Source organism: Mus caroli, unplaced genomic scaffold, assembly GCF_978045245.1.
Source record: "Mus caroli unplaced genomic scaffold, Mus_caroli_1 scaffold_2, whole genome shotgun sequence".
In the NCBI taxonomy this organism is placed as follows: Eukaryota; Metazoa; Chordata; class Mammalia; order Rodentia; family Muridae; genus Mus; species Mus caroli.
This window is the reverse complement of record NW_028227257.1, coordinates 74,866,201-74,891,430: the sequence shown is the minus strand read 5'-3', so window position 1 is coordinate 74,891,430 and position 25,230 is coordinate 74,866,201. Positions and strand designations below refer to the sequence as shown.

The following is a 25,230-nucleotide window of genomic DNA, read 5'->3' as shown; positions in this document are numbered from 1 at the left end:
ATTTCTTGCCATCTACTCCTCTTGGGTGAATTTGCTTCCTTTAGTTCTAGAGATTTTAGGTGTGTTGTCAAGCTGCTAATGTGTGCTCTCTCTAGTTTCTTTTTGGAGGCACTCAGAGCTATGAGTTTTCCTCTTAGAAATACTTTCAGTGTGTCCCATAAGTTTGGGTATGTTGTGGCTTAATTTTCATTAAACTCCAGAAAGTCCTTAATTTCTTTCTTTATTCCTTCCTTGACCAAGGTATCATTGAGAAGAATGTTGTTTAGTTTCCACGTGTGTGTTGGCTTTCAATTATTTATTTTGTTATTGAATATCAGTCTTAGTCCATGGTGATCTGATAGGGTGCATGGGACAATATCAATATTTTTGTATATATTGAGGCTTGTTTTGTGACCAATTATGTGGTCAATTTTGGAGAAGGTACTGTGAGGTGCTGAGAAGAAGGTATATCCTTTCGTTTTAGGATAAAATGTTCTGTAGATATCTGTCAGATCCATTTGTTTCATAACCTCTGTTAGTTTCACTGTGTCCCTGTTTAGTTTCTGTTTCCATGATCTGTCCATTGGTGAAAGTGGTGTGTTGAAGTCTCCCACTATTATTGTGTGAGGTGCAATGTGTGCTTTGAGATTTACTAAAGTATCTTTAATGAATGAGGCTGCCCTTGTATTTGGCGCATAGATATTCAGAATTGATAGTTCCTCTTGGAGGATTTTACGTTTGATGAGAATGAAGTGCCCTTCCTTGTCTTTTTTGATGACTTTGGGTTGGAAGTCAATCTTCTCAGATATTATAATGGCTACTCCAGCTTGTTTCTTCCTACCATTTGCTTGGAAAATTGTTTTCCAGCCTTTCATTCTGAGGTAGTGTCTATCTTTTTCTCTGAGATGAGTTTCCTGTAAGCAGCAAAATGTTGGGTCTTGTTTCTGTAGCCAGCCTGTTAGTCTATGTCTTTTTATTGGGGAGTTGAGTCCATTGATATTAAGAGATATTAGGGAGAAGTAATTGTTGCTTCCTTTTATTTTTGTTGTTAGAGTTGGTGTTCTGTTTTTGTGGCTGTCTTCTTTTAGGTTTGTTGAGGGATTACCTTCTTGCTTTTTCTAGCACGTGGTTTCCGTCCTTGTATTGGTTTTTTTCTGTTATTATCTTTTGAAGTGCTGGATTCGTGGAAAGATAATGTGTGAATTTGGTTTTGTCGTGGAATACTTTGGTTTCTCCATCTATGGTAATTGAGAGTTTGGCTGGGTATAGTAGCCTGGGCTGGAAATTGTGTTCTCTTAGTTTCTGTATAACATCTGTCCAGGCCCTTCTGGCTTTCATAGTCTCTGGTGAAAAATCCGTTGTAATTCTGATAGGCTTGCCTTTATATGTTACTTGACCTTTTTCCCTTACTGCTTTTAGTATTCTATCTTTATTTAGTGCATTTTTTGTTTTGATTATTATGTGTCGGAAGGAATTTCTTTTCTGGTCCAGTCTATTTGGAGTTCTGTAAGCTTCTTGTATGTTCATGGGCATCTCTTTCTTTAGGTTTGGGAAGTTTTCTTCTATAATTTTGTTGAATATATTTGCTGGTCCTTTGAGTTGAAAATCTTCATTCTCATCTACTCCTATTATCAGTAGGTTTGGTCTTCTCATTGTGTCCTGGATTTCCTGGATATTTTGAGTTAGGATCTTTTCGGATTTTGTATTTTCTTTGATTGTCGTGCTGATGTTCTCTATGGAGTCTTCTGCACCTGAGATTCTCTCTTCCATCTCTTGTATTCTGTTGCTGATGTTCACATCTATGGTTCCAGATTTCTTTCCTAGTGTTTCTATCCCCAGTGTTGCCTCAATTTGGGTTTTCTTCATTGTTTCTACTTCCCTTTTTAGGTCTTGGATGGTTTTATTCAATTCCATCACCTGTTTGTCTGGTTTTCCTGCATTCTTTAATGGATTTTTGTGCTTCCTCTTTAATGTCTTCTACCTGTTTAGCAGTGTTCTCCTGCAATTCTTTAAGGGATTTTTGTGCTTCCTCTTTAATGTCTTCTACCTGTTTACCAGTGTTCTTTTGTATTTCTTTAAGTGTGTTATTAAAGTCCTTCTTGATGTCCTCTACCATCATCGTGAGATATGCTTTTAGAACCGGATCTAGCTTTTCCGGTGTGTTGGGGTGCCCTGGACTGGGCGAAGTTGGAGTGCTGGGTTCTGATGATGGTGAGTGGTCTTGGTTTCTGTTAGTAAGATTCTTACGTTTACCTTTCACCATCTGGTAATCTCTGGGATTAGTTGTTATTGTTGTCACTGTTTAAAGATTGGAGCAGACTCTGTGTTCCACTCACCAGAAGTCTCAAAATCCTGTGGCGGGTGTCGTGGGTAGCTGGCGGGTGTCAGCAGACCCTGCGCTCTAGCTACCCAGGTGCTGTTCAGACTGGAAGAGGCTTGTGGCCCTATTCAGGCCGGATTTCTGCCTCCCCAACCAAAGCAGTCTCAGGTCCTGTGCGATTGGACTGGAGCAGAAGCTGTGTTCCACTCACCTGAAGTCTCAAGATCCTGAGGCGGGTGTCGTGGGTAGCTGGAGGGTGTCAGTCGACCCTGCGCTCTAGCTACTCCGGTGCTGGTCAGACCCGAAGAGGCTTGTGGCCCTACTCAGGCCGGTTTTCTGCTTCCCTAACTAATGCAGTCTCAGGTCCCGCGCGCAATTGGATTGGAGCAGAAGCTGTGTTCCACTCACCAGAAGTCTTAAGATCCTGTGGCAGGTGTTGTGGGTAGCTGGCCTGGCATTAGTTTTTAATATAAATAATTTTACATTTCAGATACACTATGATATATATTATTTGTTGTTTACTAATGGACATTTAGGTTACTTTCAATCTTTCACTATTCACATATTCTGTAGTTGACAAATATATCCATGAAGTGAATTTTGAAGGATATTACAGAAGCTATATTTAAATTTTCTTTGTAAAAGTCGGTATCTGTGGGTCTGATGTGTGTGTTAAGTTTAGGTACACATATGCCAAAACTCGTGCGTGGGCCTAGGGGTAAAGACTGGGAAGTGGGGTCTCTCCTCTCCCCTTTCCGTGGGGGGTTCTGGCTATGCAAGCACAGGCTGTCAGGCCAGTACAGCAAGTGCCTTAACCTGATGACCCAGCTTGCACCTTCCTACCACTTTCACTTTTATCAGCAAAGGATGAGAGGACTACTTTCCCTCTACTGTTAATAAAGTGTGTTGACAAACATTTTAGAACGCCATGCTGCCTATCTCTGAACAGTGGCCGGCCGGACAGTATCAGAGTTTTCTATTATTGTAACTAAACCAGACTTCTGTTTTTCATGTTTAAGAGTAACAAAAATTTTCTTTTCATATTTTTATGACTTATACTAATTGAGTTTCTTGTTAATTTTATAAAGTCAACATATAAAAGGAAAATTAGTCCTTATTTTATATGAGTATAATATATACTCTTTTATTGAGTATTATATACTCTTTAATTTGTCATTTGTTCAGAGTTGTCTAAATCAAAATTTTAAATCAGGTTATTCAAATAAAATGTATGTGTAAAAGAACAACTTGCCTTACTAACTATGCATGCTTTGGTACACAGCTGATGGGTGATTACTTGATGTTTTCTGACTGAATAAATAAATACACTTATTACTAACTATTAATAACTACATTGATTATTATTTACTATGTAACCATTAATATGATTGATAGACATATACAAGAAAACAAAAGAAGTTCTCTATCTTCACAAAGAGGTCTCATTTGATGGAGGAGGTATCTTATCAGTTAATTATAAAATACTGTGAACATATGAAGTATGAAGTACTGTATTAATTTTCTCATTTCTGTGACCAGCTGTCTTACGAGAAATGAAATAAGAGAAGAAAGGTTTGGTGTGGCTCGAAGTTTCTTCAAACAGCTAGCCATGGTAGGAAGGGATGGCAGCAGAGTTGTGCAGCTAGTCACATTTGCTTCCACCATTAGAAAGGAGCAAAATGAATGTCCATGTTCTATATATATGCTTTCTCTCTTTTATAAACCAAGACCCCGCCCATGGAATGACACAGCCATATTTAGATAGTTTTTCTCTCCTCAGTGAAATCCCTTTGGAAGCTCAATCTAGGTGATTTTTTAATCCAGTCACATTGACACTGAAAATAACCATTATAAATCTATCTGTACTGGCTACTGGTTAGTTTTATATCAATGTGATACAAGCTAGAGTCATCAGAAAGGAGGATGCTCAATTGAGAAAATGCCTCCATAAGACCCAACTGTAGAGCATTTTCTTAATTAGTGATTGACACGGGAGAGCTCAGCCCATTGATGGTGGTGCCACTTCTGAGCTGTTGGTCCTGAGTTCTATAAGAAAGCAGGCAGGGGAAGCCATGGGGAGCAAGCCAGTAAGCAGCACTCTCCATGGCCTCTGCATCAGTTCCTGCCTCTAAGGTCCTGCCCTGCTTGAGTTACTGCCCTTCACTGCTGTTATATAGAACTATGAGTGAAATAAGCCCTTTCCTCCTCAAGTTGCTTTGGTCATGGTGTTTCATCACAGCAATAGTAACTCCGACTAAGACACCATCTCTTATAAGCACAACATGCAAGCACATCATTTCATACTATTTCACCTCTAGCTCTACGGTCTCATGTTCAGTCTCATAATGCAAAATACGTTTAGTTCATTTCTAAGAGTCCAAAATATTAAAGTTCTAATATTACTCAGAATTCTAATGCTCCAAAGTCTCTTCTAAAACTTTAAGGCAATCTTTGCAGAATTATTCCAAGGGCTGGCTACATAGTCATCCTTGGTGACATAGCAAGGTCAAGTATGCCGTGGACTTCAAAGGACACGTATCAAAAAAAAAAAAAAAATGGGCCGGGCGTGGTGGCGCACGCCTTTAATCCCAGCACTCGGGAGGCAGAGGCAGGCGGATTTCTGAGTTCCAGGCCAGCCTGGTCTACAAAGTGAGTTCCAGGACAGCCAGGGCTACACAGAGATACCCTGTCTCGAAACCCCCCCTCCCCCCCCAAAAAAAAATGGAAGGAAGGAGAGACACAAAGGAGAGAATGTCTAAATTAATCTGTGCTTGCTGAATCAATAAACTTCCCATTTGGTAAAAGATATTATCTCAAGAAGTAAGGTGGAGAGAGCTGGAAGACACTATGTCCTCTATGAACACACACACACACACACACACACACACACACAGAGAAAAAAATAAACCCAAGTCACATACTTATATATAATAGTACAGAGTAATATTCCCATTTCAAAAAGAAAAACTGGGCTAAAGCCAAAAGACCTAAAACCTAGTAAGGCAAAGCAGAGATTCTATAAAATGAAAAGAAATGCATTTGTGAATTTTAGTTTAGTATGACTAGTTTGCATGCTGACTTGCCTCCATCTTGGGTTGTAACTGGTACCGCCAGGCTATCTTCATGTTGACATCAGGCTCTGGGGTTTTAGCACTGTGTACATCTTCAAGCTCCTTTTTACTATTATCATCAAGTAGTGGTGCAGGGAGTTCCTAAGAAAACAGAATGACACATAATACAACATCAATTTTATATATCACAATTTCTTGAACCATAATGACAGCAATGTTAGAATTTTCCAATGCATTTAGACATGGGTGTCTTGTAAAATTAACTTACGCACAAAGAGAATAATTTAGACATTTCGTTTCGTCTCTCTCTCTTTCCCTCTCTCTCTCTTTTTCCCTCCCTCCCTCCCTCCCCTCTTTCCTTTCTGACAGGTGTCCTATGTAGTCCAGAGCATACTTGAACTTGCTATGTAACCAAGGATGACAACAAATTTATCATCCTCCTGCTTTAATCCCCTAGGTTCTAGGATGAGTGATGTGCATCATCATGTCCAGTTGATGTGGGGCTGAGGATTGAACCTAAGGTTTTGTGCATGCTCGAAAGCATTCTACCAACTGAGCTATAACCCTGGGATTTAATATAGATAATTCTAAAACAGAAAAGGGGTATACTGTCAGATATAAAGTTTAATGGTTTTGCAATGAATAAGGATACAAAAATATCTGAATTTCTATAATCACAAAAATTACCTGCCTAAGCACAGGTAACCAGCCATGTGGCAGAATGTAGGATAAAATAAAATCTTTGGATATGATCTAGTCAGAGAAGAGTCTAGCTTTGTGGCCAAAGCATTTGTAAATATATTTTGAGTCTTAAGTCTCATTTCTGGGAGCATGGCCTGGGAAGAAGAACCGGGACCTAACTTTTACATGTTACTCCTGTGTTGTGGACCTTTCTGTTGCTTGTGCCACAACGAGCATGGTTTTTCATACCATGCATCCATGTCTTAAGTAACTATCTCTATGAAATTGGTGAACAAAAATAATATAACAGTCCAGAGTCTAGCCCTTGGCTTTTCACTAATCTTAGTGTTTGGCTAACTGACTTAAGAAACTAGTAATATCCACAAGCTAGGAGCACTGAGTATGTGATAACACGATTGCAGAAAGTCTTTAAAAGGAACTCTCAAGACCCCAGCTCCTCCTAAGTGTTCCTCTGCCAGGATGCTCCTCCTCCCTACTGCGCAGGAGCAATGGAGGACATTCAAACTCTGAAGTAGAAGTAAACCAAAGAGATGAGATGAAATATTGAAGAGGAGGGGTGATCCGACGTCCACTCCAACATGTACAGACACCTGCTAGGATAACAGAAGTCATTCTTACATAGAAAAGGCAAGAGGTCTGGAGACTGGAAGACACCTAAGAGATATCACTATGTGAGCTTATGATAAGCCTTAAACAGATTAGCTCACAGGGTATGTGCTCAGATATCTCCAGTTAGTTTTTAATACTTTAACACTGAATGTGAATAGAGATAAATCATTAAATACTTGAGCAAAACATCTGTACTGGCTAGTTTTGTGTCAACTAGACACAGCTGGAGTTATCACAGAGAAAGGAGCTTCAGTTGAGGAAATGCCTCCATGAGATCCAACTGTATGGCATTTTCTCAATTAGTGATCAAGGGGGAAAGGCCCCTTGTGGGTGGTGCCATCTCTGGGCTGGTAGTCTTGGGTTCTATAAGAGAGCAGGCTGAGCAAGCCAGGAGAAGCAAGCCAGTAAAGAACATCCCTCCATGGCCTCTGCATCAGCTCCTGCTCCCTGACCTGCTTGAGTTCCAGTCCTGACTTCCTTTGGTGATGAACAGCAATATGGAAGTGTAAGCTGAATAAACCCTTTCCTCCCCAACTTGCTTCTTGGTCATGATGTTTGTGCAGGAATAGAAACCCTGACTAAGACAACATCTGACATAGAATTCAAATACTAAGATAAATGAGAAAGAAATGGAAATAATACCAGGGGAAAATGAAAAACTTCAAAAGTTGCAAAATGTTATATAACACTCTGTAAAAATAAAAGCATAATAATTCAGCGAAAAACTGAGAAAAAACAGCATTTATAGAGGTTAACATAAATCACACACACACACACACACATAGTTACCAGAGCTAAAAGATCAACCTGAGCCAATCTCTTCAAATATTAAAAAACTAAATGACGAACAGGATAAAATAACAACAACAAAAGCAAACCAAAGCAAGCAAACAAAGCTCAATCATTAGCATGTTTGAAAGTGCCAGTATGGTTGAGAGCACTCTAAATCATTAACATTTTCAATCCTAAGACCCAAGCAATGATAATTCACCTCATTTTACATATGAAGATTAGAGCACAAAGGCTAAGAAAGTTGTACAAGGTCACAAAACAAACAAGATGGGATTTTGGGAAGTATTGCTCTATGGTTAAATTCCTTTTCTGGCTTTTCTTTCTCCCCCATGTCAGCACTACAGATTTATTATGGTTCACGAGTGCTCAAAATACTGATTACTACAACCTCATGACAGGTATGGCACACATTTCTTAAGCATTAAACTATACTGCTGCTTAAAGTTTCCCTACTAACCAATCCATTAAAGAAATGACACTGGGTTTACAGGGATAAGAAATAGGTTGAGAAGATTAAAGACTTACTGATAATTAAGATAAACTTAATTCCAAACAAGCCTTTGGTATATATATTTTACTAGTTATTAAACAGGAAAGCAGATCTGCATGCTGGATGTGCTTGTGACATAATGAGTTAAATATCAACCAAATACCTGATTCTGCAGGACAAAGACAGTTTCACTATCAGAGTTGATCAACAGTTTGATTATATAATTGTCAATGCTGAGAAAGCTACTTCACATAATTAATTAGCACAAAATTCCATATATATATATATATATATATATATATATATATATATATATATATGAAATAACGGAGTTTAGAAATAGAATTACAATATGTATATGTGTTCTTTCAATGTATTGGGGTTTTTTTGTTGTTGTTGTTTTTCGAGACAGGGTTTCTCTGTGTAGCCCTGACTGTCTTGGAACTCACTTTGTAGACCAGGCTGGCCTGGAACTCAGAAATCCACCTGCCTCTGCCTCCCAAGTGCTGGGATTAAAGGCGTGTGCCACCACCACCCAGCTTGAATATACTGTTTTAAGTATAGGCCTCATGTTTTTCTTTGCCTGTTGCTTGCAGACATTGGGATGAATGAATGTTACAGTCATCCCTGGATGCATTTTACAACACGCAAACTTACCATTATTTGTACGTGTGGAACTGGAGCTTGTGATTCTTGTTATGCAAATATAATTCTTCAACATTTCAGCTGAGAGTCTGTAAAAAGAGTACTCAGGAAAAACTACCAATATCAGATTGTTTTTTTTTTTTTTTTCTTTTCTCTGAAACAGTGTTTTTCTCTGTGTAGCCCTCCTCTCCCTGGCTGTCCTAGATTCTATCTAGTCTTGAACTTAGAGATCTGCTTGCTTGTGTCTCCCAAGTGCTGGGATTTTTTTTTTTTTTTTTTTTTTTTTTTTTTGTCATTTTAAAGAAAGTTTCCACTGATACTTTTCTTGAGGAAATCAACAAAGTATCTGGAATAACAGTTCAAAGTTCTATGCTTTAGATTAAAATTTGGGAGCACCTTTTAAGAAAAAAGACCTGAGTGTTAAGTGCCTGCCAAAGATTTATTCTTTTATTTTGGGCATGATCGGGGTTTGGATTTAGATCTCCTGCCTTATGCCATTCTTTTCTGTAACATACTACCCTCCTGAGAACCTTCCCAAATGAGTCTGTGGCTGCCAACCCTACATGTTCAAGTTACTAGTGCCTAAGATTTATAAATCAAATTAGTCTACCTAAATTTAAATGTATGTTTCCTAAAATAAAGTATGACATCACCAGGGGGTGATAGAAAGGAGAGCATTGTGAAAATATATTGTAGAAATGAACCCTGGTTATCAGTGACTCTGAGTCAGAGGGATGGAAACCAGTAGTATTGTGGATAAGAAGCTTGCTGGGATGTTAATCTTTTCTCTTCTGACATGCAAATGCATTTAAAATAAGACTAGGAAATTTTTTAGTACAAATTAAACAAAAACTGTAAATAAAGAGATAGATTCTAGCCTAGTTTACTGGTACTGTTTTTTTTTTTTTTCCCCTTTGTAGTGTTACAGAAATCAAAGATACAGCCTCAGATTAACTGCATCTGAGATAAGAGTATATGAGTAGCGGGTTAGCCCAGTACCAGGAACATCTCTTAGCACTGTATCAATCTGTAATGTCTTAGCCCACTTGCTCTGTCTGAAGATACAGTATTACTAACGCGTTGCAGCACATTTGATCACACTGTGAACCCTGAGAAATCTTTCGTAAAAATAAAATCTTCCTGTAGGTTTGAAAGCCCTATCATGTCAGTATGTATAGTATATTGTATTAATAATTATGTTACTCCAGAAATCTAAGGAGTTTATTCTGGAACCATTTCTTGAAAGTTGAAAAGGAGAAAAATTTCAAAGATAATACTGGTTATTGTAACTTGAATATGAAAGCACTGAAGATACATATTTATAATCACAGAAATACTATTTACATTGTTTTAGTTTCAAATATAAAACATGTGTGAGATATTTGTTACACAAATTTTAAAAAGTCACATAATCACATGCAATCACAAGGCCAGTTACAGGAGCTGCTCAATTTGGGCTGGGTGCTTGGAATTGAATGTGGGAACCACAAGAGCAGCAGTTCTCTCAACTGCTTAGCCTTTACTCCAGCCACTCAAAAACCTTGAGTAGCAACAAAAACCATTATCAGAGGAAAAAAAACTACCTCAGACTAAAAAAATCTTTTAGAACTACAACCTTAGAGAAGATTAACAGAGAATCTATTAAGAACTCTAAAATTAAATATCGAACCACTTAAAATCATGCAATCTATGAATGGTCTAATGTTCTCCATGATATTTGAAGAAGTGTTCAGTATCCACAATAAATAGGAATGGAAACTTCCTGGAGATTCCATCTCACCCCAGAGAGAAAAGCTCTCACTAAGAAAACCAGGGACAACAAACAGATGAGGGGAGGAGTCCTACATTACCCACTGAAATGCAAATGGATGCAGTCACCATGCAAATCAGCCTGGCCTTTCCTCAGAACCTAAGGTTAGAACTACAGCATCCCAGCTGTGCTGGCTGGTTTTATATCAAGTAGATATGAGCAGAAGTCATCAGAGAGGAAGAAGTCTAAGTTGAGAGAATGAGTGTTTGTGGAGGGGTAACAGGGAAGGGGGATATCATTTGAAATGTAAATAAATAAAATGATTAATAATAATAATGATGATGATAATAAGAATAATAAAGGCGCAGTGCTACTGGCAAGCCCATAGGGCATTTTCTTAGTGATTTTAATCCAGGAATTTTAATTCAGCAACACGGCTGTCTGGGAGGGGATGACATCCAAAGACCTAGGTCTGTGTGATCCAGTTGAAATGGCACACCTTTAATCCCTCTGGCTGGAACACAGACACCATCCTTAGTACACACCTTTAATCCAAAACAATGAAGGTAAAGTTAGTTTGTAGAAGGAAGCAGTCATGTTTGAAAGTGGTATCTAGTTGAGGGGCAGGCAAGGTGTCAAATCAGAGAAAGATTTGGACAGAGTGAGTCAGTGAGAGAGGGTACCCCATGTCCTCTCATAAGAACAGACAGGAAGGAGAGACTACTTTGGAGCAGTCAGTCAGTTACTAAGAGTGAGTCAGGCAGTTGGTAGTCAGTGCAGCAGAGCTGAGTTCTTTCCTGAGTTCATGCATCTCAGTGCAGCTCAGTGAAGCCTCAGTGCAGCAGCAGAGGCAGCTGAAGTCAGAGAATAGGGAGAGCCAGAAGTTTAGAATGAACGGCCAAGCAGAGCAATTCCGGAGAAACAGGGAAGCCAGATTGAATCAGTATTCTTGGAGAGGAGTCTGAGCCAGAATAGTTGAGTTGAACCAGCCAGCCAGAGTTCAGAAAGAACTAGAAAGGGTGAGCTTATTCAGCAGTAAGCTGCTGAGACCACAATGCCATTTGGCAAATGCAAGTTACTTTTACACAACCCATCATTGTGGCCAGGGTAACCTCTAGACTGGGTAGCCCTGGGTCCTAAAAGAACTCAGGCTAAAGAGAGCCTGGGGAGCAAGCCAGTAAGCAGCACCCCTCCATGACCTCTGCTTTAGCCCATGCCTCCAGGTTCCTGCTGTGTTTGAGATTCCATCCTGATTTCTTTTGATGATAAATAGTGTTGAGGAGGTGTAAATGAAATAAACCCTTTCCTCCCCGCCTTGCTTTGGTCATGGTGTTTTCTCACAGTAATAGTAATACTAGGACACCAGCTATTACACTTCAGGGCAAAAAGCCCAAGGAATCTAAACCAACTCAGAGAGCTGGGTGTCCATGTGTACTGTTGCACCCTTCTCAATAGCCAAAATATGGAACCAGCCTAGCTGCCTATCAACAGATGTGTTCAAGGACACAGAGAAGCTAATTTCACTGCAAAGAAGAATGAAATCATGACTTTCAGCCTGCTTTTAACTTATCAGAGATTTTCAAATAAACTTTTGAATAAATATTTCATTATAAAGGCATCTAATTTCCTAAATATATCATAATTTGAAAAGATGGATGTGATAAAGTAAGGCTACCTTCTGCAGCTGTCAGTTTACAATGAAGAAGGTAACATTCTGAATGGCCTGGCCACTGAAGCCCTCCAGCCCTGGCTGAAGAAGGCACCTGCTCCTGTTTGGGTTAATCTTTATGTATCACAAACTGTCCCTGCCGAAGGATTGACTCTATAGTCCTGGATGGTGTGCTACTTTCTCCTTTCATAGCATCTTGTACTTGGTCAAGTAAGTGGGACAATGGATATGAATAGTATATTTTACTTTAAATGGCTTTAGTTTTTGGAATTTCAAGTTACCAAGTGTTTTGAAAGTAAGAATTGAACACCTATTTCTTCTGAAAACAAAACAAAACCCTATTTCTAATATTCCTAATTTGGATACTGTAGCTTCTTTTCAAGAATGATAAAATCCTTTCTAACCATTTCCATAATTAAACTACTTTTTCCGTGTATAATAATACCTAAGTAGTCATAACCATTCTTGTTTTTGGGTTCAAAATGACATTTTTAATAAAGTGGGTGCTTGCTTAGCAAAGCAGCCCTGGCTTCTGTCTCCAGTACTACAATGAAGGAGGTGTGGAGCCATGCGCCTGGAAGCCCAGTGCTCTGAGGTGAGCAGGAAGGGAAGAAGACAAAGTCATTCTCGGGGATGGTTTGGAGGCCAGACTGAGCTACATGAGTTCTTGTCTCAAAAATGAAATAAAATGAAAAATTTGAATATAAATTTAGGGCTTCAATAAGTGCTTTAGCCTTTAGAAAGCAATCCCTAGATTGTTCATGTTAAATGTAGACATCTGGAATACCGTATCTTAAAAGCCTAAATGACTAGCAGATCTCCCATCAGACTAAGAGATAATGTAGAAATCAGAGTCTAAGCTAAGATTCTAAATACATTTCAGCCTGTGTATAATAAACATCACAGGCAACTAACTCTGTTGCTGACAACATTCTGTGTCCACGTGGAAACTTCAGCTTTCATGTGTGCTCCTGTCAAAGCAGCAGGACTCCCAGGAGCCAGGAGTGCAGGCTTCCTCTCCTTCACAGGTCTGCTTTCAGCTTGCCCTTTCACTTCCTTACTGGAAAGCCAATCCCATGCCATCTTTAAAAGCTGGCTACAAATGTAGGTCACTGGCAGCTGCACTGCACTTGTCCACATTTTCTTAGTTTTTAGTTTGCTAGGAGAGCTCCAAGCTTGGCTGCCAGGGGAGGGCCTGGAATTCTAAATAAGTTCTCCCAGTAGCCAGGGGCTGGGACAGAGTCACACCAAGGGTCAAACAACACAATTCTAGCTCATCAGAATCAGAGTATTAAACACTAAAAAGCAGATACATGGATGATATGTAGGAAAAAATAAAATGCTGACCAAGATGTAGAAGAAACCTTGCCTGCAAAGCAATGTCTAGTTTCTGTAAAGTTGTTATGCTCAAATTATATGGGTACAATAGTTTTAAGGAAATACAACAAATAATATAGAGGATGTAAAGTGCATGGGGAAATAGTATTAATAAGGTGTTGAGCATATGATATAAAGGCTGGATATAATTTATAATTATTTGGATGGTATTTTGCTTTCATTCTAAATCACTGTGATAAAAGTTTCCATTAAGATAAAATTGTACAAAGATATATTGGACTCTTTTTTTTTTTTAACTTCTTTTTGCAGTTTTTGGCAGAATGATGCCTGAGTCTGAGACATTTTGTATTCTTTCCATTCAGTCCTGCAGTGTAAAGAGCAGAGCACTGACCCTTCAGTGTTGTCACACTTTCACAGTGTCTTCTCAGCCATATCACACACAGGTGGTAAATAGAGATTTAAACATCTGAACACCAAATTATCAGAAGGAAAAGAAAACTATAATAAATCAAATGCTACATACATGTTTGGCAAAAAAAACTTCTCTCATTAATTCTTAAATAACTAGTATATTCCATTTCAATTTAAACCAAAGAATCGAATCAAGTAGATTTATGATAAAATGAGGCAGATTTAAATAAATGCCTTCAATATTTGGGTAACATTTTTAGTATATAGGGTAATATTTTCAATTTACTAAGATAGTAAAGTTTTTACTTGTTAGCCTTAAATTCATGAGAAAGGATTATAAAGATTTTAATATTTTATTATATTCCTTCATTATTAAATATTCTGCTGCTATATTAATCCATCAATCATAGCTTATTTTAAATAAGTATCACTTATTCTGTGATAAGTCTCCAGATGTCATTTCTTTTAAAATTTGAAAGAATATATAAAATATGAAAAACCTGACCTTAATTTTAAATTGAACTATAAATTTCATGGTGATAAGATGTTAAATATACAGGATGGTACAAGCCTTTTTAAAACATCAAATTAGGATGCTCCAGACAGTAGTCATATAGTAGTTCTGATTACATATTTAAAAATTCACCATTTAATCTGGCCTGTAGCAATCCTGGCTGATGTTGGAGACAGGACATATTGCATTTAAAAAAAAAAAAAAAACAAGTCAAAAATTTATTGCAACAAACTAAAGGAAATCACCCTTTGCTCCAGATATTACACACTTTCTGCTGCATGGACATTACTGATCTGGCATGCCATCATGAAGAAGTATGCAACTGAAGTTTTAACACTGAACTTGCTATAAAACGAATCAGCATTTACTTTTGAATATTTTCTTGAATTACACAGATATACCAACAAATTATATTAAACTTAAAAAATGAATGTAATAGAAAATACTAGTATTTTCAACTTTCAAGGAGATGTTTATGTGCATATATTATTTTTATTAAATGAAAACACCTACTGCTAAATGTTTAAATATATTTCTATAAAAATGGATTTTTTTTTTTTTTACTATTTTAGAAAACATTCCTTAGGAAGTAAATTTTCTTGGGCAATACTCATCATTAGGGTTGAGATTACCAAGAATATTCTTTTAGATAAAAAAATGTAAACTACAAAATACTTTCACTGTGTGTTTTTTAAAGATTTCACAACACCACGTATACTCTTCTATAAGATTCACTAAGGGGTATAATTTCTCAAAGCTACATTTTAATGTCGGCTTCCTGAAGGAGCTCTGACTACAATAGGCATGAATATGTTCTCAAAGGATGATGGATAAATTGCTGGGTGGTTATATAATATATCTTCGGCAGCTGATGAGGCTTTTTATCTCGTCTTTCAGTTATACAGTTTTAAGATAATTATGGTCTATAAGATTGTCTTTCCTCTCTTCTTTGACCAGAAATATTTGCCTTGGTTATAGGTTTGAGAAATTAGAACTAAGCAATTACCACATTATTTTTCTTGTACTGTATTTCTAAACTGCTAATACCTTGACTTTGGTCACCCATTATTGAACCTTTAGATAACAATGAAGACTTAAGTATAATAATATTGGCGTTGGACAAAGGGAAATTCTAAAAAAAAATACTATTTAGAAAACCTACTTACCTGTATCAATATTTAACATCTCAATTTATACTATAAAATATTTGTTTATTCTTTTCAAAGAAATACTAAAATATTTCTATATGGGTATTATAAAGTATATGAATAATTGAAACATTTGGCATTTACACTTTTACAATCCATTATATTTTAAACACATATAAATACTAAGTGGACCACATTAAATATACATACATTAAAACACTTTTGCATTTTTCATAGGAGAGGAGAATGGTGTCTGTTTAAAACCAAATTCTGCTTCTTTTCTATATCAAACATAAGAAATATAAAAATGAGATTCCTGAAAGTTTAGGAAATATTACTACGTATAAGAATCTATGCTAAATTGAGGGCTGTATGAAATATAAGGACACAAATTAAAATATTTTAAAATGAATCATTAAATAATTCTATTTACCTAGAACAAAGTTAAATATACATACTACTTAATACAATCATTGAGTACACACACACACACACACACACATACACATACACACACGGTTATTGTTAAAAGCAAATAATGCTATTAAAATAAAAGTAATTTTTATCTTATTTATTGTTATTGTATGCATGCGTGTATGTGTAGGATGTAAGTTTGGGATGTGTATCATGGAATCCACATGACAGTCAGAGGACAACTTTGTGAAGTAGGTTTTTCCCCTCTGTCTTTATGTCAGTTACAGAATTAAACTTAGGGCACCAGGCTTATCCAAGTACCTATCCTTTCTGAACTGTCTGCTCCTTAAAAAAAAAAAAATGTATTATTAAAAGAGATAGGCAAGTGGCCACAAGAGTCAGGGAAGAGTACTTAAAGCTAATTTTATTCTAGGTTCAATTCTGGCAGTCTTTTCTTTTTTTGTGGTAGATAGATGTATGAAAATGTAATTGCCATTGGAAGTATAAAACCCTTAGTAAAGTTCCATGGCTTTTGAATGGATATCCAAATTCATAGAAATTCAACGGAAAGTACAGTTAGGACTGGGCAAGTGTTTGTGCCTACTACAATCTAGCTGTGTGATATCTTTATTTGAGTTTCTTAAAATAAAGTGATTTTATGGTTTTTTTTTGTTTGTTTAAGTAAATAGTTTCTTTCCTAAAAACCATAATACCATACATTAAATTTTATTCTCCATTGAATATATTCTTGATAAATATTCAATTATAGAAAACAAAATTGGCATTTAAATAAAAATTACTTGTTCTGGGCTACTTATAAAGAAAAGAATTTCAAAACAAAGTACCAAATCTTCATGTTATAAAAGTATAACTACTGTTTACAACCTTTAGGGTTTGAAGCAATAATCTGAATATTTTTGATAAACGTTCCAAGTGGGAAAGAAAATGTTATCATTAGAGCACATTCCTAAATTCAAAACACCCACAATGGTAGAAAGTAACACAGTGATTTCCTGAGGTTAGACATCGAGATAAACAGGGAGGTAGATGCTGGTTAAAACACATAGAAATTTTGGCTCTGAGTAAATTCTGGTAGCACAGAGATTATAGCTGAAAATACTACAATGTTTACTTATAGTAAAAGTGGTCTAAACCATTTTCACTACACCAACAATGACAACTAAAGTAGATCATACCTATGGGAATCATTTTACAGTGGACAGTGAGTTTGAAGATAGCCAGGGTCTAGAGTGAGATCTGACTAGGAAACAAACAAACAAACAAACAAACAAAACCCACCTCTGCCAGGCATGGTGGTGCACGCCTTTAATCCCAGCACTTGGGAGGTAGAGGCAGGCGGATTTCTGAGTTCAAGGCCAGCCTGGTCTACAAAGTGAGTTCCAGGACAGCCAGGGCTACACAGAGAAACCCTGTCTCAAACAACAACAACAACAAAAAACCCAAACAAAACAAACAAACAAACAAAAAACAAAATAACAAAAAAACCCCACATCCTAGTAATGTGTCTAAATGTAATTTGCAAAGACATGCCTTGCTTGTATGTACATTTTTTTCATGAAGCATTTAAATATATGTTGAATTACTATATTCTATACCTGTAAAATGTTGGCAGGATTTTCTTTGGCAGATGCAACCAACAGAGTATGCCCATTGATGATTCCTTCTGCCATGAAATACTTGAAGAGCAAAGGTGAATAGATATTATATTTATCCTCTTCTGTAAGAAAAGAAAAAAAATTAAAAGATACATTAAAATCTCAGTATAATCATACATGTCTTTTACATTTCTTCCTCATTAAAACAAATATGTGATGTGAGGGTTAGATTATGTTTTCCTAAAGCAGAGAGCCTAAGAGAATTAACAAGTAGATTTTTTCAGTACAGATTTCTTTTTTCCAAAGATCACTCTGAACTACTGCACCACTCTGAAAAACAGAAGGATATGTATGCTTTTAAAAGTTCAGATTTAAATTTTTAAAAATTAGTTGTATTGCTTTAGATTATTATATAATTACATCATTCCCCCCTACCCTTTCCTCCCTACCATATACCTCTCCTTGTTCTCTTTTAATCAGATTTAAAATTTTTAATATGTTGCTTCTTTGATCCTGAGGAGCCTTGCAGGACCCCAAGAGCATCTTGCTCCCCCATGGAGGCCTTGGGGTCGGGGGAAGTAAGATTAATCAGCTTAAAACCCTCCCCCAACAATGCATTTTTTAGCTGGTCTCCCCTGGACACAATGTGCAGAGGTGAATTGAACTCGTTCCCTGAAACCTATTGTCAAGCTCTGGGTTCACTATTGGGTCCTTAGGAGCCTTGTAGTACCCCAAAAGCATCCTGCTTCTCCATGAACACCTGTGGAGACCCAAGAACTACTAGATTGGAATATTGCCCCACCAATCCCTTGCCAATGGCGCCTGCCTGAGGCAGAGCCAGCAGAGTCAGGGATCCTACCTATCCTCCATTGCCTGGCTCATGGCTTCTCCCCACCCCCCTCGCCCGGTTTTCTTAAGTCCTGCCATCATGGAAAACAGATGCCTAAAGGACAGCATAAAAACAGAATCAACAAGCAATATGGCACTACCAGAGTCTAGCTATCTATTCTGCTACAGCTAACCCTGGATATCCTAATGAAAATGAGGCACAAGAAGATGATCTTAAATCCAATCTTATAAAGATGATAAAGACATTTAAAGAGGAAATGAATAAATCCTTTTAAAGAAATATACGAAAATACACCCAAGCAGGTAGCTGCATTAAAAGAGGAGGCAAATAAAAATAAAGGAATACAGGAAAATATAAACAGGTGAAGGATATGAATACAACTCTCTAAGACCTAAAAAGTGAAATAGAAGCAATACAACACACACACACACACACACACACACACACACACACACACACACACATACACACACACCACACACAAACTGAAGAAAACAGAATACAGGAGATGGAATAGTGAATTTCAGGTGTAAAAGATACGATAGAAGAAATCAATATATTGGTCAAAAAGTGCAAAATTTAAAAAGTTCATGTCAGAAAACATCCAGGAAATCTGGGACATTATGAAAAGACCATACAAGGAATGATAGGAGAAGAAGAAGATTCACAGCTCAAAGGCCCAGAAAACGTCTTCAACAATATCATAGAAGAAAATATCCCTAACCTAAAGAAAGAGATGCCTATAAATGAACAAGAATTACAGAACACCAAGTAGATTGGACCTGCTACATAATAATCAAAACATTAAATATACAGAGCAAAGAAAAAAAAATTAAAGCCACAAGGGAAAAGGCCAGGTAACATATAAAATCATAACTATCAGAATTATACCTGATTTCTCATCTGAGACTCGAAAGCTTTAGAAGGGTCTGGGTAGTGCTTGCAAACTCTAAGAGACCACCTAGCAGTCATCCTAGCAAAACATTCAGTCACCACAGATAGAGAAACCATTATGTTATATTCCATGATAAAACCAAATTTAAACAATACCTTTCTACTAAACCAGCTATACAGAGGTAACATACAGAGGTTACTAGAAGGAAAACTCCAACCCAGTGAGGCAAATTAAACTCAAGAATACACAGAAAATAAATAATTACACACCATTAAATCCAAAAGAAGAGAAACACACTACCACCAACCAATATCAAAATAATAGGAAGTAACAAACTGGTCATTAATATCTTTCTTTTTTTTATTAATATCTTTCAACATTAATGGATTCAAATGGCCAGTAAAAAGAATAGGGCTAACAAAATGAATGCACAAAGAGAATCCATCACTCTTCTGTGTACAAGAAACATATCTCAGCAACAACGATAGTCATTATAGTTCTTGGTAGATTTTTCCTTTGATGAGTATGAAGTCTCCTTCCTTATTCTTTTTGATAACTTTTAGGTGAAAGACCATTTTATTCAATATTAGAATAGCTACTCCAGCTTGTTTCTTGGGACCATTTGCTTGGAAAATTGTTTTCCAGCCTTTTTTTCTGAGGTAGTATCTGTCTTTGACACTGAGGTGGGTTTCCTATATGCTGCTAAATGTTGGGTCCTGTTTACCTATCCAGTCTGTTAATCTATGCCTTTTTATTGGGGAATTGAGTCCATTGATATTAAGAGATATTAAAGAAAAGTGATTGTTGCTTCCTGTTATTTTTGTTGTTAGAGGTGGAATTATGTTTATGTGGCTGTCTTCTTTTTGGTTTGTTAAAAGATTATTTTCTGGCTTTTTCTAGGGTGTAGTTTCCCTCCTTGTGTTGGAGTTTCCCACTTATTATCCTTTGTAGGGCTGGATTTGTGGAAAGATATTGTGTAAATTTGTTTTTGTCATGAAAATATCTTGGTTTCTCCATCAACGTTAATTGAGAGTTTTTCTGGGTATAGTAGCCTGGGCTGGCACTGTGTTCTTTTAGGGTCTGTATAACATCTGCACAGGATCTTCTGGCTTTTATAATCTCTGGTGAGAAGTCTGGTGTAATTCTGACAGATCTGCCTTTATATGTTACTTGACCTTTTTCCCTTACTGCTTTTAATATTCTTTGTTTAGTGTGTTTGGTGTTTTGACTATTATGTGACAAGAGGAATTTCTTTTCTGATCTAATCTATTTGGAGTTCTGTAGGCTTCTTTTATGTTCATGAGAATCTCTTTAATTTTAGGTTAGGGAAGTTTTCTTCTATAATTTTGTTGGAGATATTTATTGGCTCTTTAATTTGGGAATCTGCTCTCTTCTATATCTATTTTCCTTAGGTTTGGTCTTCTCATTGTGTCCTGGATTTCCTGGATGTTTTGGGTTAAGAGCTTTTTGCATTTTGCATTTTCTTGACTGTCCTGTCAATGTTTTCTATGGTATCTTCTGTACCTGAGATTCTCTCTTCTATCTCTTGTATTCTTGGTGACACTTGCATCTATGACTCCTGTTCTCTTTCCTAGGTTTTCTATCTCCAGAGTTGTCTCCCTTTGTGATTTCTTTATTGTTTCTACTTCCATCTTTAGATCCTGGATGGTTTTGTTCAATTCCATCACCTGTTTGGTTGTGTTTTCCTGCAATTCTTTAAGGGATTCTTTTTGTTTCCTCTTTAAGGGCTTCTACCTATTTGCCTGTGTTCTCCTACATTTCTTTAAGAGAGTTATTTCTGTCCTTCTTAAAGTTCTCAATCAGCATCATAATTCAATCCGAATCTTGCTTTTTCAGTGTGTTGGGGTATCCAGTACTTGCTGTGGTGAGAGAATTGGGTTCTGATGATGCCAGTAGCCTTCGTTTCTGTTGGTAAGGTTCTTGTGCTTGCCTCTCGCCATCTGGTTATCTCTGTTGTTAGTCTTGCTGACGCTTGTCCCTCCTGTGGGCCTGTAAGCCTGTGTCAGCACTCCTGGAAAGACCAGCTCTCTCCTGGGCAGGGTTTGGGTATGGAGGGCTGTAGTACAGCCTTAGCTCCAAGATGCAAATGGAAACTGGAAGGATCCTGTTCCAGCTGCTCCCCTGTTCTCATGCCCTGTGCACCCCTGTCTGGTACAGCTTTGGATAGTTATTGGAGAGAAATCCTGAGCTTAGGCATGAGAGCACTCCTGGGAGACCAGCTCTCTCCTAGTGGGACCTGTATACAGAGGGCTGTGGAACAGCCCCAGCTCCCTGGTGCAGATGGAGACTGGAAGGATTCTGTTCCAGCCACTCCCCTAACCTTTCATCTTAACTCATATTAAAGTCAAACACAAAACAACAGAACTTTCATCTTACCCCTTGTACTACACTACTCAGAAATGATTCTACATGGATAACCAACTGAAATGTAAATGAAGCAAATTATCACAAAGACAATAAATATTTGTAACTTTGATGTAAACAAAAGTTTCTTAGGGCACACACATATAAACCATAACAGAACACCCTGGCAAGAGCTCTTAGCAGGTAAAGTCACTTGTAACCAAACCTGAGGATCTCCCCCCCCCCCCACTGGTTATCAGATAGTCTTTTATTGAAATATTTTCTTGTTGCTTGTTAACTAGCTGGGCACTCCACTGCACCACTGTTGATGTCATCTATGATATCATGAGGGTGGCGCCCGTCCACATTGCAGCCCACAGACTATGCGGTACCCAGGATCTCCTTGATAGTTCCAGAAAGTTCTCTAGCCAAAGACCGGTGTCTCATCTGCCGGGCAATGTTGACAATCTCATCAAAAGTAATGTTACCACTGTGTTTAATGTTCTTCTGCTTCTTCCGGTCTCTTGGCGGCTCTTAAAGCAACCCGAGATGTCACACATTAGGAGTACAGAACTCCTATAGATTGTCCTCTGACTTCTCCACCAGGGTTTGCTTGCACATATACTCATATACACATATAGTAAACTAATAAATTATAATTTTAAAAGGTTCAGATATGTAATTTTAGTACTCAGGAACCTCCAGCAGGAGGAATGCAAATTGGAGGAAAACTTGGGATGCTAAGGGAGATCCTCAGGACAGAATAAAACAAGCAAACAAATAAAAAAAAATAAAACAACAGGATTACAACCAAAACCAAAAAAAAAAACCCTGCAGACTGTAATATTTGCAATAAATACATGCCTGACAGAGGATTAGTACTCAAACTATCTACTACAGAAATAATCACAAGTTGTGAAGACACTGTTCACAAAATATACATATGGATGGCTAACAAACAGATTAAAAGATATTTAATCATAACATTAGCATCAAAATATGCCATTTGATTTTGAGAAGTCAATATATTTCATGTAAATGTAATTTAAATACAAATTATTGCAAGGACATAGAAAAAAACCTGTATTAACAATGGCAGTGGAAGAGAGTATACATACTTTGGAAAATAGTTTGTGAGTCTCTGATGAAGCTAGGCAAGCACTTATTATAGGTCTCAGTAATTTTCAGTGAGATTAAAAAACAGGTTCAGAAAAAAAAACAATAAAAATGCTTGTAGTAGCTAAACTTTGGAAACAATGTGTCTGTTAACTAGAGAACAAAGTGACAGGTAATATATTCATAAACTGAATTCCAAGAAAGAACAAAAGGTGATACATATAAGCAACAACATAGATGAATAATAACACACGCTGTGAAAACACTCAGATCTAAAAGAATATACAGAATATCATTACTTTTATATACTATCCTAGAAATAATGAAACTGATCTTGAGAGATTTTGGGTGTTTGGAGCCAGGGAATTGGTTCAAGCAGATTTTAGAGTGATAGAAATGTTTTATATCTTGAATGTGCTTGTTATGTGATAGTAGACATGAAATATGTATATATTGTTAAATACAATTTTAATTAAAGTTGACTAAACAATTTTATAAGGTGTAACTAAAATACCACACATTCAGTTATTCATAAATCTGCTTAGCATACTACCATGGAGCAAATCCTTGATCAAGGTATAGTGGACATAATGGATTAGCTGTATATGTTAAAGGATATAGCTAGTTATTTAAGACTATCAGAGTGAAAATCTTCATATTTTAAAGTTAAAATATAAGCTTTACATGGATAGATAACATTTTATAAGAATCTCAGTGTGTGAAGGAAAAGGAAGGTGCCTGTGGTGTCTGCACTACATACAGGTGACAGGTGAAAAGCTGGAAGTGTGGGTGTGTTGATTAACTCAGTTATAATGTGTGGAAATGTCCAATGCTAACTTTTTTTTTTGTACTGTAATTTTTTTTATTAGGTATTTTCCTCATTTACATTTCCAATGCTATCCAAAAAGTCCCCAATACACGCCCCACCCACTCCCACTTCTTGGCCCTGGCATTCCCATGTGCTGGGGCATATAAAGTTTGCAAGTCCAATGGGCCTCTCTTTCCAGTGATGGCAAACTAGGCCATCTTTTGATACATATGAAGCTAGAGTCAAGAGCTCTGGGGTACTGGTTAGTTCATAATGTTGTTCCACCTATAGGGTTGCAGATCCCTTTAGCTTCTTGGGCACTTTCTCTAGCTCCTCCATTGGGGGCCCTGTGATCCATCCAATAGCTGACTGTGAGCATCCACTTCTGTGTTTGCTAGGCCCCGGCATTGTCTCACAAGAGACAGCTATATCTGGGTCCTTTCAGCAAAATCTTGCTAGTGTATGCAATGGTGTCAGCTTTTGGAAGCTGATTATGGGATGGAAACCTGGATATGGCAGTCTTTAGATGGTCCATCCTTTCTTCACAGCTCCAAACTTTATCTCTGTAACTCTTTCCATGGGTGTTTTGTTCCCAATTCTAAGAAGGGGCACAGTGTCCACACTTTGGTCTTTGTTCTTCTTGAGTTTCATGCGTTTAACAAATTGTATCTTATATCTTGGGTATCCTAAGTTTTTGGGCTAATATCCACTTATCAGTGAGTACATATTGTGTGAGTTCCTTTGTGATTGTGTTACCTCACTCAGGATGATGCCCTCCAGGTCCATCCATTTGCCTAGGAATTTCATAAATTCATTCCTTTTAATAGCTGAGTAGTACTCCATTGTGTAAATGTACCACATTTTCTGTATCCATTCCTCTGTTGAGGGGCATCTGGGTTCTTTCCATCTTCTGGCTATTATAAATAAGGCTGCTATGAACATAGTGGAGCATGTGTCCTTCTTACCGGTTGGAACATCTTCTGTGTATATGCCTAGGAGTGGTATTGCTGCATCCTCTGGTAGTACTATGTCCAATTTTCTGAGGAAATGCCAAACTGATTTCATGAGTGGTTGTACCAGCTTTCAATCCTACCAGCAATGGGAGAGTGTTCCTCTTGCTCCCTTGTCAAAGATCAAGTGACCATCGGTGTGTGGGTTCATCTCAGGGTCTTCAATTCTGTTCCATCTGGCTATTATAAATAAGGCTGCTATGAACATAGTGGAGCATGTGTCCTTATTAAATGTTGGAGCATATTCTGTGTATATGCCTAGGAGTGGTATTGCTGCATCCTCTGGTAGTACCATGTCCAATTTTCTGAGGAACTGCCAAACTGATTTCATGAGTGGTTGTACCAGCTTTCAATCCTACCAGCAATGGGAGAGTGTTCCTCTTCCTCCACATCCTCGCCAGCATCTGCTGTCACCTGAGTTTTTGATTTTAGCCATTCTGACTGGTGTGAGGTGGAATCTCAAGGTTGTTTTGATTTGCATTTCCGTGATGACTAAGGATGATGAATGTTGCTTTTTTTAAGTGCTTCTCACCCATTTGATATTCCTCAGTTGAGAATTCTTTGTTTAGCTCTGAACCCTATTTTTTAATAGGGATATTTGGTTTTCTGACTTCTTGAGTTCTTTGTATATATTGGATATTAGCCTGTTATTGGATTTAGGATTGGTAAAGAATTTTTTCCCAATCTGTTGGTTGCCTTTTTGTCTTATTGACAGTGTC

At 37.4% G+C, this 25,230-nt stretch overlaps 1 protein-coding gene across 3 annotated transcripts in view; it reads right to left on the bottom strand.

Annotated features, from left to right (window-relative positions):
• The window catches only part of Elp4 (elongator acetyltransferase complex subunit 4), a 224,480-nt gene that overhangs the window by 173,629 nt on the left and 25,621 nt on the right, over positions 1-25,230 (bottom strand). For all 3 annotated transcript variants that reach the window (XM_021154303.3, XM_029471291.2, XM_029471298.2), the window contains exons 3-4: positions 17,469-17,590; positions 5,383-5,511 (exon numbers count right to left, since the gene is read on the bottom strand). In XM_021154303.3, coding sequence (XP_021009962.2) covers positions 5,383-5,511; positions 17,469-17,590 — 251 coding nt within the window. The remainder of the gene's footprint in view (positions 1-5,382; positions 5,512-17,468; positions 17,591-25,230) is intronic.